General features: G+C 42.8%; 1 protein-coding gene across 3 annotated transcripts in view; it reads right to left on the reverse strand.

Annotated features, from left to right (window-relative positions):
* SLC25A26 (solute carrier family 25 member 26) overlaps window positions 1-16,528 on the reverse strand; it is a 91,738-nt gene that overhangs the window by 15,198 nt on the left and 60,012 nt on the right. For all 3 annotated transcript variants that reach the window (XM_075052974.1, XM_075052973.1, XM_075052975.1), the window contains exons 6-7: window positions 14,299-14,343; window positions 2,649-2,718 (exon numbers count right to left, since the gene is read on the reverse strand). In XM_075052974.1, coding sequence (XP_074909075.1) covers window positions 2,649-2,718; window positions 14,299-14,343 — 115 coding nt within the window. The remainder of the gene's footprint in view (window positions 1-2,648; window positions 2,719-14,298; window positions 14,344-16,528) is intronic.

Raw genomic sequence — 16,528 nt, forward strand, 5'->3', positions numbered from 1 at the left:
TTTACTTTCAGTTTGTTTAAGCTTATTACCCTGCCCCTCAGGACCTCTAACATGTCTTTAGAAAGTATTGAATTCAAGCAAAGAACACAGGAGAAAAGCACATCTGTGTGATTTCGCCATCCCACTACGACCACGGTGGCATTTGACAGCATCTCTGTGTTTAAAGGTTGTTTTTGGATAATCTTCTCCTTTTAACATTTATAACATGATGATTTTAAATCACTTGGATGCACACAGCCATCTCATTTTATTCACAAGGTACTGGTGAGGCTTTGCTTTTTTTGTTTTGGGGTGGAAAGAAACGGATAAAGAGTTTGGTCTGTTTTTTCTTCCTTCGTTTGAAGCTGTATGTAGGTAGTTAATAATTTTTAACTGTGGAATCCATTCTTCAGAAAGCAGGAAATTATTTTTCCACTGCCTCCATTCAGCAAGAAGGCTAAATATTTTCAGTGAAATAGAATGGATGCAGTACCAGATTAGATCAATACAGGGCCTGCCTGTTGCACGTCTGCAGAGGGAGGCAATGGAGACAGAGGGGAAGGTTCTGATCCAAAGAGAATTAAACCTCATGAGTTTTGAAGCAGGTCCTCAAAGGACACATAAGAAGGGAAGTTTAAAATACTGCTGGCGAAAAGGAAAGAATACAGAAACAAAGAACAGAGAAGGAAAACGAGGCTGGAGGAAGCAAAGCTGGAAGGATAACACAGAGAATATATATCATCACCAATTGCAACGCTATCTGGAAAATAGCACTCCAGCTCTGCAAAGACTTGCGTTTGGGGAACGGAGCCTATGAAGACAGCGAGGCTGAACCGTCTCATCTGCCACCACCTCAAACCTGGAAGTCTCTGGGCTGCTCCGCAGGGGACACAGTGTCTCCTCCAGCACAAAGCGTTAGGGCTCCCCAGCCTCCACCAAAGGGCAGGGAAGCGTTCATGCACAGCCGTGCCTCTGGAAGCTCCTTCTGCCATATTTCTGCTGGAAAGTGAGTGGACACTACTGAACATCCATCACATAGTAGCAAGTCCAAGCACAACGGGTCAGAATCAAGACATACAGAGAAGGAAGTGGAGGCATTGGGCTAGATTTCCAATTGAGGCACCAAATTGGACTTCAGGAAATTACTCGGCAAGGCCTTGGGTAAATCAGATAACCTTTCCAGCTCTCTGAACGTGCCTGAACACAGTTTTTGTATCAATCTGACTGTAAAGAAATCAACAGAGCTAAATTAATGATCCCCTATCACACCTGCAGACGTACAGATTGCATTTTAAAGCATTTTTAGTCTGATAGCTTGTTTTGTTTCAGAACAAAAATGAACGATCTGCTTCAATCGCTCTGATTTCATTCGCGCCGATTTGATGAAGTCAGTGTAAAATCCAACAGTAGACTGAATTTTAAGCAGAATAAAATTCCCTTCCCATCACATAAACATAGAAAATACAGCTAGACAAAACCACAAAAGATCATCTAAAATATCCCCTCTGCCCCAAAATGGAATCAATTCTACCTAAACCATTCCCTCACAGCTCACGTGCCTGATCTACTAAACTGTGTGCAGCTACAGCCATGCTCCCTTCTCTCAGTCATGCAGTTACAGGGCCCGTCAAAATGAAGCCTCAGTCTCTGCTGGAATTCTGCTGCTATTAATACTTCAATTCCCCTAACACAGCTTATTTTAAAAAAATTACATGCGATGTAATGGGTCTGATTTTGTAAGTCATCAAAGAACAAGCTTTGCTTTTGATAATCTCTATTTCAAGAAATGCTATAATTTCTCTTTAAACAGGATTTATTTTTTCCACATATTCTGTTACTGGTTTGGAATCTCTAAATGTATTTTAGGTCCTTGGGGAAAAGCTCTGGCTATCCATCTCTTAACTACTAATCTGTTTTTTCTATTAAGACAGTTGAGTCTCTCCTCCCTCAAACTTGTCAGCTATACTGATGAGTCATTAATTGATTTTTTTCCTTTTTTTTTTTTGAAACAACTACAGTAGGCTAAAATCAAGCAAGAAGCCTACTGAAGAACTCAATTAACTTCTGGCTTGTTTGGTAATAAATACTGCAGTATTGTATTCTGCCACTCTTTATTCTTGTTCTAGTGTCTGGAGATTGCCCAGATGTTTCGTCCTCTGTTTTTTTCTTTGCTGCGGAAGGCTTTTGCCTCCAGGCTGTGCAGTGCTAGCCTCTGCTCTCCTGACTCCAGTTAATCTACATGGCTGTCAGAGCTGTCACATGAATGGTGAATCATGGCCTCTCGCTGCAATCACTTCAGCCCCTGGGGAAGTGCTCAGAGCAGACAGCTGCACAAACCCCCACCCAAGCAAAAGTTTCTCCTGGATGAGGATTTTACAAATCAACTTTGAAATAATCGCAAAGCCTGACTGACAGGCCCCTGGTTTTTAAATAACAGAAATTTGTCAAAAACAAATTGGTTGTCTTTCAAACAGACACCCTGTTTGAGTCTTTTTTTTTTTTTCTTCTCTTCCTTTGCTGACTTCCCTATTTCCAAACAACAACTGGATCCATTTTCTTCTAAACAAACTTGAATTACAAAGGAATGTTGTTCTGCTATACTTAATAGATTTGCACATTTTTCCCTTTCTTCTTTAGTCTTTCCCAGTATAACATATAATCCTTTGCACCTGCAAAAGCTCCACAGACTGCTGACTGCCAAGAATCCACCACGTGACCCTGCTTCCATGACCAGAGATCCTGTGTTTAAAGAGAAAGGAAAATAAAAAGTTATTAAATGTTTGAATCTATCTGATCCCCATGTGAGTTAACTCCGAGGATGGGAACTTAAGTGAAAAGCTATTTTTGTGGCATTTTTCAGTGATGTAATAAGTGATTTTTCCCAAGGAACTTGTGTACTTGAACGAGCAGATGGAGTGAGAAAGATGTCTGGAACTGAGGAAGGCTTGAAGCAAATTGCTTTCAGGGATTTCATATGTATGTATTTAAGCCTGTGGCCATGCAACTTTGCAAATATTTTGTGAATTTATTTTCTTTTTGGCAGATAAAACAGCGCAAAGCAAAACACTGAGCAGGGGGGCGGCATGCAAGAACCAATATCAGTTCAGTCCAGATGTAGCAAACACTCCCATTTAAAATGAACAGTCCCCAGCACAGCAAGATAGAAGTCCTGTTTGCTCCCCTAAATTTCTTAAACCAACCCTTCCCCTCGCACTCCCCAAAAAACCCCATCGTTAAGAAATTACTCTTATCACTCCCATTATATCCCAAAGCAGGTGTGTCTCTGTTTTTCACTTGGCGTCATTTAGGGACCACACACCCTTCTCCTCCCCACTGCTCCCACACACCATGCTCCAATCCATTAACTCACAGCATCATTTAAACATGCACATTTAAAAACACCAACAAGAATGATGCCTTCTAAAAAACACCTATCAAGAATCACATCAAACAGTTTGATGAATCTGATCGGTATCAACAACAAAGGCCACTGCGTGCTGGGATGGTTTTTATTACGCCAGCTACGGTCACTTTGTTCTCTCCTCCTTCACTCCGCTCCATCACCCCTTTCCCAGCTCCTGAAATGCCTAACACTGGAAATTCTCCAGAGGAGAAGTTGCTGGTTTATGATGTGAGGATCAGTGCTGAGCAGAAAGGGATGGGATCCATGGCCCTTCTGAGGCCTACCACAGAGAAATCAGTAATTTTATTTTTATAGCCATGACACTATCTTATTCTTTTCAAAGCCGTATTACTTCTATACTATAAAATTTTCCTAAAAGCAACTCAATAGCTGTGCTAGGCTGAGATACTGCTCTCGGGCTCCTGGTCTGCAATACAGCCACTTTCCACTGGGGCATGAGAACTCGTTTCCCTCATTTGCTGACTCTTCATTTAACATGCTGTCCTTGTGACTCGCTTCTTCCAACTTGGCTGGTGGTTATATTTCAGCTGAATGTTTTAAAAATCAAACTGTTCAAGCAACAATGGCCAGCCACAATGTTGTTTGGTATCCTGCCATAGCTAAATAGCAGCAGCTCTGCTGTACGAAAGCACTAAAGGGATTTCAGTCTCTTTAATGCTAGCCATTCTTTTCCTGGTGTTTTCAGTATGGGCTTCTATTCTGCTGTCACCCACAGCAGAAACTGATTTTCATCTCATAAATAAATAAATAGGAATTCATAATTCTTCAAACCCATAATATGCTTTTCTAGAATAACTTATACTCTTTGGGGACACAGTTTTCTTGCAACTCAGTCCTGCTGGATGAAGGACACGTGCCCCCTAAGACAAAAGGTGCTACCTTCCAAAGCATCTAGGTATTGTCAAAGCATAAATCCCATCTTCAAAACCCATTTTCAAAACACTTCAGGTGCTTAAGAAACCTCAAACTGCAAGGCAGCATTTAGAAATCTAACCGCTGGCGCCACTTGATAAAAACAGAATTACTGTATGTTTTCATTAAACGTTCTCCAAATGCCTATACATCTACAACTAAACCTGAGAACTCAGAGCAGTTACTTCTGTCATGCAAAAAGCAGTATGGAAGATCTGCTGGAGGACTAAGAGGAAAACTAGCACATTAATAGAGACATTCATGGCTTTGCCAGAAGCCCAGCCTATTCTCAGTCATGATGGGGTTTTATGTTAATGGCATTGTCCAAAGAAGTACGAAAAGGTCATTCTTAATTCTTGGCATGCAGCTCTGAAATCTAGTTTCTGATAAAGCCTGGCTTCCCAGTACAGTTCTGCACTAAGAGCCTTTGCCAAGCAAGGCAAACGGTGATGAATTCCAATCCGTTACGCCTGCAAATTGACAACAGGTATTTGCAACAGTCATGCAATACGGAAAATTGTTTAGAAGGGTGGAGCCAGAAACACTTCAATTAAATTAGGGAAAAGGAGAATTGAGGCTGAAGAACAGGAAGAGAATTCCCCAACAGTGAGGTCGACTTAACAGCAGAGCCAGCCTCCCCGGGGAGGAGAGGAAAGCCCTCTCCTTTGAGTCATTCAAAAATAGACTGGAGAAGGCACTCAAGACCGTACTGTGGGGAATAATCCTGCGTTGGCAAGGGCAGGATGAGATGACTTCATGCATTTCTTTCCATCTCTGATTTTGGTGATTCACCCAGAGCTCCAAACCTGAACATAGAGAAGACAGAGAGAAGCAGGGCGCGAGGACATCATCCCGGAGGAAGCCGAGAGGAACAAGTGTCACAGGGCCAAGAGGACTGGCAGGACCCTGGTCCAAATTCTTTCTAACCACACTCACGCTGCGGGCCAAGCTGATGTGCTGAAGGTCACACATGTTTTCTCTCATAGCCCATGGACCCACTAATTGACAGGGCTTTGTGGTAAGCTGGGCTTGTAAGTTCTTCAAAAACACTCGCCTTTGTGCTGCACCAAGCGTGGTTTTAATACCACTAACACAAGGCAAAGCACAGAAGCTATTAGTGGCTTGTAGATCACTGTAAAACCAGGGCCTGTTCCTGGAAAGAAACACAGGATTCATATACATCTCCCCAAAACACCGACTTTGGACGGAATTGCTGGTTATTTGCAGTGATACAGTGCCTAGATCATGCTCCGCCATCCTGGATGCTGCACAAATTCAGAAGAGCCTTCCGCTTGGGGGGATAACGGGCGAGAGCTCGGGTCAGGCACAAGACGGGTGTCAGAGGCAGGCTCAGAGCCCGCGGGTCACGGCTCCCTGCTCAGGCCTCCAAACAGGGCAGAAGCGCCTGCGTAATGCCTGCAGAAGCCCTGCAACAACGCAGCTTTTTCTACACACGCTCTTGCGATATGAAACAAACTGGGAATTACAAGCAATGCAACTGCAACAATTGGATCAGCCTGGTTTCCCCACCACCATCACCAAATGGCTCCTACCTGCTTACTCTGCTCTCCTCCCGCAGAAGGCTGCAGGAGATAACGAGACTTTTCCAGGGCAATGCCCATTCCCACTAGTATTCACAGCCTAGGAAAGCAAAATGACAAGGAGCACATTACATGAAAGCGGGCCGCCATGCCAAGCCTGTGTCATGTGTATTCTATTAAGCTGAAGGCTGAATAGAAGACTTTGTTTTCCACTTCAAAGGACCCCATCCCAATCTCTCGCTCTTCCCTTATGAATAACAAATTGGAAATAAATCTTCTGGCTGAAGCGCATGGAAACTCGTACAGTTGGGGCCCTCTGCAGCTTCCCAGCTCAATCACATGCTAATTTTTTTTGTAAACACTTTTATGTGATATATATGTAAATCTCGCTGTGCATTGCCGCACCATGTAAAGCAATACAGCGGGTGTGTCCTCAAGGGATGGGACACAGTGGGAAGCCTGAATGCAGATTTCCAATTATTCACAGGGATAATGTTCACAGAGAAGGGTCAAGTTTTATATGTGGGCAGGGCCTTACTTTTCTTCCTAACGATCCCATTTCATACAGTCCCATAGGCCAGTGTCCTCTACTTCTCACCACAAAAGTTATTTAACTCTTTTGATACTGAGAATACAAGGACACCCCATTTTGCTGGGCAGAAGTCGCTCTTAGGATATACCAAAGGTCTTTCAATCTAAAAAAAAACCAAACGAACAAAAAGAAAAGATTACCACCGCCTTTAAATACAGGGGGGAAGTACATGGTGCCCTCAAATGTGGGCTGCTCACGCGTTGTGGACACCTGGCCTCCAGATGGCCAATAACCTTTGACTAGTTCACACAACTCCTTAGCTGTGCATGCCCGTCACCTCTGCCGTACGTTTGTGGTAAAAGTTTGCCGCAGAAATCATCTGTCAGCTTTGTGCTCCCAACGCAGTTGAGTCTTGGTCTATATTCGGGACACCTAAGCTATGGTGATCCTGGGAAAGTGCAACACTCGCATCTCTCTCAAACCTGATGACCAGACCAACACCCCAAACGCTGCAGGAAGCATTGCAGAGAATGAGACATCTATCTCCCCCTTGGCCTTGCTATTCTTCAGGCACTAAGAAGCAAGCAGACCTCATGGCACACACTAAACTTGAGGCCTGCAGCTGAGTAAATATTACAATTCACTCCAATGATAAGCATCTGTAGTATTTCTACATACCCCTCTGTTCAAGGCAGTGTTCAACTTCATGATAACAGAGGGGAGAAAAATCTCTCCAAATTAATCACATGGATTGTGTGCATGTACAGTCCTGCAGACTGAGGGAAGAAAAGCAATTTTCACGTTTGCCTTTGCTACTAGGTATTTTACTTGCAAGGTGGCATTTTGCACGGCTGGTCCTTACAGATGCATGGCACATTAGCTACAGAAGCAGCAAAAAAATTCATGAGCTGATTGCAGTTTCTATACATAAAGTCAAACACAGAGCATAGAGCCAAATGTCCTCCCCAGTGAATTTTTATGTGCATATGTGCAGCATATGCGCAAGTACATGTGTATATTATCTTGCAGGAAACATGCAAGCCCAAACATGGGAAAAATTCAATGATCTAAGTTCACTGTTGACATAAACGTTGAGACTCCATTTGCACTAATGGAGTTGTGCTCACTTATGCCAGTACTGAATTTGGCCCTAGAATTAAACCTACCCAAATCCTAGATAAATCGAGAGAAAGAGAACAAAAGTTGGCCTACATGCAACAGCATATTTTTCATGTTAAAAGCATTTCATTCCCTTTTTCTCCCCATATAATACTGCATTGATGTCTGTGACCCATTTGGATGTAAATCAAAATGGATGTGCTAAAAGCCTGGTTGAAGAAAATGTCTTCGAAACAGTGTTCCCATGGCAGGGCAGAACATAATATGCCAGCTACACTCAGTTTCCATGGCAGGAAGGGCTATGGATGTGTCTGGGGAGGAAAATGCACTGCTGAAAAATCGCTTCAAAGTTAGGACGGCTTTCCTTGAGTATCTGCACTGCTACTACCTGCTAATAAATCTGTGCTTCATGCAGGCTTGTGTGAATAAATTACGTGGAAAAATTACATGAGTCTTTTAAGGTTCTTCAGTAAGAAGCAAGCGTCCGAATCAAATGGTGAGCCCTTCACATTGAGTACTTCTATATTCTACCAAACGTCCCCAGATGTCATTGGCAAGCTCAGCAACCTCTAGAGAACCGGTTGTGGTCTAGGCATTACCAAGAGCATCACAATCTGGCTCTGTAGCTACAGACTGCATGAGCCTGTTTTACTTCTGCCGTTTTAAATGCTGCATTGATGATCCAAGACCATCTGACTTTCTCAAACGTGTCTGCAGTGCTGTAAGTAAGGATTGCATTTGTTTCTTTCTCTTTGGTGCAGATGGCGTATAGCATTCCTTCGACTGTGCTTCAAGACTGTGTGAATGACACTTATTGTGACACTAATAAAGCGAGGGCTGTTTGCTGAACAGCTGTTGGGTACATTGTTCTTTTGTGAGAAAAATGCAGCCGTTATGCTAAAGGCATGCACACGCCGCATTGGCCGCAAGTTACATCACGCCTCAAAACGCCGCCATGGAAATCTGTTTTCCTGATACAGCACCTAAGCAAATGGCAGACGCGTTAGCATTATTTAACGATTAGGACTTAATCCCTAAATCAGCCCGATCATTACTCAAAGAGGGAGTGAGGTATGGTAGAACACTTACTACTCTGCCTGCAAGGAAATGGGTTTAAAGCTGGGCCTGGGTTTCATTTACTCTTGACTTATATGCAGCTGAGCACAGCAGAAAAGAAATACTGGACTGCTTCTCCAGGAAAAAAGGAAAGCTGTCACCTACCTACAGAGCAGGGAAAGAGCCATTTTAGGCCCAGTTTGGCTACATTTCTCTATTTTCTACTTACCCTGTTAAACAGCAACAGATTTGATTGTAAATTTTAGGAGGGAAATGGCATGTGGTTTATTGTTTCAATGGTGGAGTTATAAACACGTATTACTGCCGAGAACCCCAGCTGCCTAGGCAGAAGAATTCAGTAAACTTTTCATCTTATTAACTTCAAAACTCAGGTGCAATGAGCTCCAACCAAGATTAGAGTCCTCACTCTCCACGGAAACCCACCAAGCAGTTTTTGCACAGCATGCTTCAAGGTATGTCTCAAAGGTATATCTGCACTGACAACTACAAGTGAGGCTGAGCCCACCCTCAAACCAGACTTGTTCACACCCTATACTGCTTATACCAGCCCCCAGAAGTTGGGCTCTCTGGAGGGGGGAACTAAGAGAAGCAAGCAAACGAGTACACGTGCCAATGCCTTCATGTAGATCTACAGTTCAGTCCACCAGCAGATTTCCCAAGCTCTGTTCCTCTCAACACAAGTGCCTTGTGCCTGCAGTGACAGCTGAACCTGGACAGAAAACAAGGGACCTAAGGAAGTGTAAGCCCAATCTGAAGCCTGCTCTCCATCGTGTGGGCAGAAACCAATTTAGAAACAACATGGGGAACTTCTGTTCTGACCCAACCAACCTTGTGAAACTACTCAGCCTCACAGCGGAACGGCTAGACTCTCCCCATTCTCTTTACTACGATGCCCTGCTTATTTCACAGGGTGAATATGTGCCTGTGTGTACGCTTCTCTCAAACCATTCTCTTTTCCTGAAGCCACCAAAGCATTCCTCTGCTTCTTCAGCATCTTACAGCACTATCACATGCCACCACAGTCATTACAAAATCCCACAAGAGAGATCTGCCCATGTATCTCAGCTCCCTGTCTCTATAGCTATCGCCTCTGAAGGTCCAACAGAGTATCTCTCTTTATAAAACACCTGTTAATTTGTGAGACTTACATATTTGAGAAAATTATCTTATTACTCAAGCCAGTGACAAAAACCACGTGGGCTCACTACAGCTGCAGAAAGTCTAAGAGGTTTAGGTTTTGCCCAGCACTGAGACAAAGAGGGAAATCCTGGCACTGAAAGCCAGAAGAGACAGAACATCACCTTGAGCATGGTCTGTCCAAGATTTTTATCCTTCCTTGCAGGTCCTGGGCCAGCAGAGCAGCCCGGTCTGTGCCAGCCCTCCCAGAGAGGCTGCACATGCAAGAGCAGGACTTGCTGGCACTCACAGTCTGCAGGGTGAAGTCAGCCTGACCCTGACGTTATATAGTCTTAGCAACATCCAAGTGTCTCATCTCAGAATTGGACATGTCTAGTGAAAAAGACAAAAGGTTCCCAGGATAGTAGTTTGTTCTCCTTAAAAAAAAAAATCAACCAAACAAAACCCCCCTTGTTTTTCAAGTCTACTCATTTGAGACCTCTGTCCTCCTGTCCCGCCTGTTCCTTCCCTCCTCACTGGCTACCAGAGCCTTTTTTTCCAGACATACAATACATTTGGTCTATAAAGAGAGCATTCTCCATGTACAGCTGCGTTGGAGTAATTCTCAGAGGCTCTGAAGCGCAGCCAACATGCAGAAATATAAAACCCAAGAGGACTGAGTCTCATTTCACCTGAGACGGGTCTCCAAGGGAGCACTGTTCTCTGAGGGAGCTGACCATTTCCACTCAGCCATAAGAAGCAGGCATCTTTGACAAGATGTTTCTGGACTCAAACCTAAACAGAGGCTTTTGATTTGGGGCGGAGGCGGGGCTAAAACTATTTTGTTGGGGAAAAAAAAAAAAAAAACGATGTCCTGTATTTCTGCAATATCCCCACAGCAGAAATAAAAGTTGTCTTTTTTCTCAGTTAGGTCTAAAAGAGAAAAACTATAGATTAAAACACAACCTGAAACAAATGATAAATCACTTATGTGCTGTTAGTAGGTACTCAGATATGATGATTACAAGTGCTGAATAAAATGCCTGAACAGAACAGAACAGAAGATAATACAGAAGGGATGAGCTCCACGGTGCTACAGTCATCTGAGTGGAGACTACACACCCCTGTCAGCAGGGTGAAAGCAAGAGAGCTGCGCTAGACCGCTGGTAACCCACGACAATTTCATGCCAAATACACAGCCCTGTAATTTGAAATTCCCACAATGAAGAACACACATATAGTATTTCCAAAGCAAGTTACAGAGGCACCCTGGAAATTCCAGGGCTGCATACAAGGGGACTGTATCTTACAACGTTATTCCAAAACTTGAACTAATATGGACAGCAGTGTACTTGACTGGTTTTTCGGAAGCACACCACATTTATGTTCTGCTGCCTTTCTTCATGGCCAGCTGGCTTTGAGATGGGATCAGAAGCATTAGCCCCACCTAAAAGAACCTAAATCTGATCAAACTGCCACAGTGGTAATCAGCCATGGTGGTCCTCTGAGGGTTGGTGTAGCAGAGAGTGAATGAGATTTGAAATGCCCCTTCTTTTCCTGAGCTCTGAGAAGAATTCAAAATTGTTTTAGCTGTAAGGCTTGGGCTAAAGAGACAGAGAAGTGCTACACTAACTCACCCTAGTAGAGAATTACAATGTCTGTCTTGAAATCTGATACACGATAGCACAGTTTCCTTCTCCCCTTTGGTTTATATCGATAATCTGTACCTAAAACAAAAAATGGATAAATGAAGAATTGGGAAGAGAAAGGACATTAAGCATGCATTATAGCAGTGGATGCTACCTACATCCAAAAAATAGGAGTTGTTTTGTATTTTTATTAAAATCACCATAATTTCTTTACTGTTGTTTCTTGCGTCATTGTGAACTAAGAAAGGAGTCTATTAACTGTTTCTAAATTATGTGTTCACCTGAGTAACTGGCAGTAAGGCCTGTATTTGAAGCAGTATCTGTTTCTTGCTAATTACTGCAATACCCCCTTTGCCAGCACCCATAGCATGTGTAACCTGATAGTTTAGTAATCTATACAATGCTCTCTCTTCTTCTTCTTAGTTTAGTGCATGATATGCAAGTTTACTTTCACATAGGGACAGCTGGTCTACATTCACAGACCGAAGAAAACTGTGCATGGGAACTATGTGGCTAAAGCCTGCTGGAAGCATAAAGAATAACCAGAGCAGCTTGGAGCAACACAGACAGAGAAAATGGGATACAGAAACACCTGATTTGCTACCTATGACAAGCCTTTATTAGGCTCCTTTAAGCTTAACGCCCTGCTGCTGGCTGCAGCCAGCACATACGTGAAGGAAAAGGAAGCTCTCTTCTTCTTCCGTGTGCCTCGCTAACTGTCCTTTGCAGTGGAAAGACATTTTTCCTCATTTTTATGGTGATTATCTTGTTCGGGGAATGCTAAGACTGAGTCTATCTTCCATGAGCTTATGTAACTTTGTACTAATGGTTGTAAAAATGACACAGCCACAGCACTTGTTTTGTTCTCCTCTGTGAGATGATCCGCATACATCATACACATCTGTTCCCGCATTTACTTTCTCAAAGAATACCATTAATACAGCGCAGAACAGTCCCTCAGACATTATCTCAGTAACTCTTCTATGTTCAGGCTTCGTGCCATTTTTCTCCTGTCCTCTGCACTCCTACTTTTTAATTACTGCCTCTTCATGCACCTGTGAGAAGCCCTAGCCTGAATCGTACTCCTATTGATGCTACTGGCCACATCCACGCTGTTGATGGGACCATAATGGTTTTTGTCCTTTGCTGTACTGTCAGGGCAATTTTTTTTAAGAACTTCATTCAGATAAACAAAACTTTTTCTGCTTTCACTGTCTGGCTTTGATGTGACAAACCTTGAGCTTGAGCTCTCTCCATGTGCTGAGCCAAAGTGACTGGAGCATGCAAGGCTGATTTTTGCAGTTTTCCACTCTTGGTTCCACAGTCAGAAGAATATATTGCAACAGGTTCATGCAACAAACTGACACTGTTTTGTTTCTCTTCAGATCTGCACCGACCTCTTTAGGATGAGACATCATGTTTAATCTAAGTGACTCACTCCTGTAGCTAGCTAAATTCAAACTCTCTTCTTTAAAGCCTGCAATCTAAACAATACATTTTATTGTCACAGCTACATGGACATTAGTTAAAACAACTTTACATTCTGAAAATAGTTACATGATGTTGCTGTTTTATGTGGTTTTGGCAAGGACACTGCACTTTCTCTCTTTAAGCACTGCCACCTCTTGCTCCCAAACACGGCTGCTGCACTAATGATTAGCAGGTCAGGCCAGTATGGCTGCAGAGGAGTTTACAGAAAGCCATTCCTAGACGCTGGCAGGGAAACAGATTCCTAATAAGGCAGCCAAAGCTACCCTGTGCGATGGGATGATACCCAGACCTTCATGAAGCACCTACAGAATCCTCTACAAAACACAGCTCAGTTCTGTGAAAGCTCTTGATGTATTTCATGCTCCTCCTGCCTGTGGACTCCCCTTTATATTTGACTCCCTGAAGCCTCTAGATGCAGACATTCACACTGTGGGCCTGTCCCCCCAGAACAACCCAAGCTACTCGCACACTGTGAGAGGACAAGCTGTTGTCCCAACCCAGCATACAAGGACCAAGGAGAATCTAAGTCCTCCTCCCTAAATAGAAGCAGCAAGGGGCAAGGAAGATCACCACCGGCTCCCACCCTTCCAGTTCCTCTGCCCAGTTTGGGTCTCAGTGCCAAGCTTGCTCAGAAGTCCAGCACCCTTAACAAGAAGGAAGTTACTCTCTCTCCAGCTCCTCTCTTATAAATATTATGTTTTGCTGCAGTGCTTTTAACGATCTGCAGTAATTTTCTGTGCTTCCCACCCAGATCTCAAAGCACCTGAAAAACTCTTTCCTTTGTCCTTTGTGGTGAGTTAAAGGAAAAACAGAGGGACAGAGAAACTACATGTCTTCAAATCCAACCCTGGGCTCAAAAATCTAGACCCTGACTCTGTCCATGATAAAAAAAGCAACCAGCCAGTGAGAGAACAGCACATCATTCTGAAAGACTGCACTATTCAAACATCATCCATTGACACCTTCTTTAAATGACCTTTAAATACAGTACACACAGCCAATCAAAATAGCTTGTCAGTGATGCACTGAGAGTCTCTCCCTGTCTACAAAACCAGGCTCAATCACTTTTCTCTGTATTGCTCACAATTTCCTGTTACCTTGAAGAGTGAAACGCTTGAAAAATGAAAATTTAAATAAATGAATAAATAAAAAAAAAAATAAAAAATCAAACAACACAAGACAGTTCCCACTCTTTAATCAGTAAAAAAAGCTAGAGCAGAAGATAAGATTTCTGGCATGTTGGGGAGTGAAATTTAGACTGCATGCCACATATCAGTGTTAGATATTCCCTGTTATTTTTCAGATATTCAGGCAAATGTTCTTCACATGCACAGGTAGGTTGGTACATACTTACTGATCCTTGGACATGCCCATAATTGTGATAATCAAGTTAGATAAGTTACCATGGAAAGCCTTTGCAAAATGCATAACATATTTCTATCATTAAAGAGGACTTACCTTTAAGGACTCCCAGAGGGGAAATTGTACCAGAGAGAAAGGAACCTGGAGAGGTGGGAAAAGAGAAAAAAAACAACATAATGTTACAAAAGCAAATTAGGTTGGCATGTTCCTCAACTGGCTAAATTAGGAACAGTTATTGTTCACTCAGTGAACTGCAGCTTATTACATTTACAAATCTTTATGGACACTTTATGTACGCTGCCATTAAATGACTGGTTTCGCTAAAGCAGTTTTACTTTGTTTATCACATTCCCTGCTGAGAGGTTAATGTATTGTTACCAGGGTGGCCTAGAAGAGCAGTAAGCAGTATGATCTAGTGCAGGGACATTCTTGGTTTGACACTCAGCCAAGAAAGCCATAAGGATGGTTCAAGAAACACATTCCCAAGGCCAGGAACACAGCTTGGCAAAAAAACATCTTCAGCAATACACACTCACAAACGCTGAGCTGAAAACAGTTGTGCTCCAACATCAGTTGGGCATCAGCTGCAAAAACTTTCCTGAACATCTCCCAGTGATCCCAAATTAACAAGCTCCCTTGAGAATTAAAAGCAGGTTGTGAAGAGCTACCACAACCCAACTAAAACCCAAAGGAGAAGCTTAGTAGTTCTCTTCTCATCACCTATAACGAGAGGTTCTTCTGTCCAGCAACAGCCTGTATCTCTGCCTAGGCTCGTTCCTGCTGCCATGTGTCCCCAGCAGTGCCTGTGCATTTTCAGCTCCTTTACACATTTTGCCCTGATAAATGCATCGTCACCAACTCTCTTAACACACCAGGGGGGAAAAAGCCAACTTGCATCTCCATCAGCTCTGTAGGCTGATGCAGGGCTCATGTGCAATAAGTCAGTTTTCACTGTGAACAGAGCGATTCTTTGCAACAAGAGACACCACTTTCCAAGATTACATCTTCCCTTATCGTTTCTTCCTCCTCCAATCTCTCCACTAAGTTCTTCTGACTCTTCCTCCTCCTTCACCACTCTAACAAGCCCTGTCCAATATCCACCCCTGGTACTGACCCTGCCTTTGCTATCTCCAGCCCGAGTATCTATCTCAAGACATCTTGAAGAAAGGTGTCCCTATGAACACCCTAGCCTGTGCTAGAAATGCCCTACAGCTGTATCTGCAGGTCTGCTTTGCCCCTTCCTAAATGTGCCTGCAGTTATCTCCTCCACTTTGACAGCCAGTCAGCCCCAGTTTCAAATCTTCTTCCAAGTATCTATTTTCTTCTCCTACTTTTATTTTTCTTCCCCAAACACAATGCATGTCGGGTTAGTTTTCACCCTTATTTACGCTGCTTTTGCAGTTCGTGCATCATTTTATTAGGCTCAGAAAGCACTTAGGCACCTTTTGCCATGAAAAGTAGTAGACACTCAAAATCGTTCACACTTAACTAACACATAAATCTTTGCTCTTTGTAAGGTGAGTAATGGCAGGTTAAAACCATTCACTACAGAGATATGAACAGCTTATTAAACCCAAATTCAAGCTACACAAAGGAATCCAAAATGGTACATCCATTCAACATCACAAGAGTTAAAGAGTACTGTCTGCTTCACCATGTTGCAACTAATGATTAATAAATGAGTCTATTAAGTTAATCTGCCAGGCAAAACTAAGCTTGACAGACACCTGCCACAGAAAATTTGTTATCTATTCAGGCAGGAAATGGCAGTGAGAAGAAATCAATGTCACTGCTGTACATTGAGCTGACAAACTGAAATCTCAGAGGAAGTTTGTCATCTTGAACAATGAGCAATATCCCTGGTGGCATCTCAAAGCCCCACAATAAAGGTCAGACATGGCTCTTATTTATCAGGGCCTTGAAGCTCTAGTGTAGCAATTAAATTTTGGTTTTAATACTGGCTGAAAAAGTCCAGCTATTTGACAGTAATATGTGGTAATATATTTATGAGAAGATATATATATCTCCACATGCTGCTGCATCATTGTTGAATTGGAGTTAAATGGCATGATTTCTTTGCAATGTAAAATGAAAAGCAACATAATCTTCTATTATCTAGGCCAAAAAATAGAAAAGAAAAAAAAAAGAAACAATACCCAGTACATTTGCTTCAAATTCGTTAGAAGACAGAAAAGAAAACGCTCTGTATCCAGCTGTACACCAAACAAAACAAGCTTTCAAATACAGTCTCCAAGTTTTGCTTTTCTATGCTCATGAATGAGTGGTAAAATTATGCAGCTGTTAATAAGACAACAAGGGAAGCTTT

The sequence above is a fragment of the Buteo buteo genome, chromosome 21 (assembly GCF_964188355.1).
Source record: "Buteo buteo chromosome 21, bButBut1.hap1.1, whole genome shotgun sequence".
NCBI classification, from domain to species: Eukaryota; Metazoa; Chordata; class Aves; order Accipitriformes; family Accipitridae; genus Buteo; species Buteo buteo.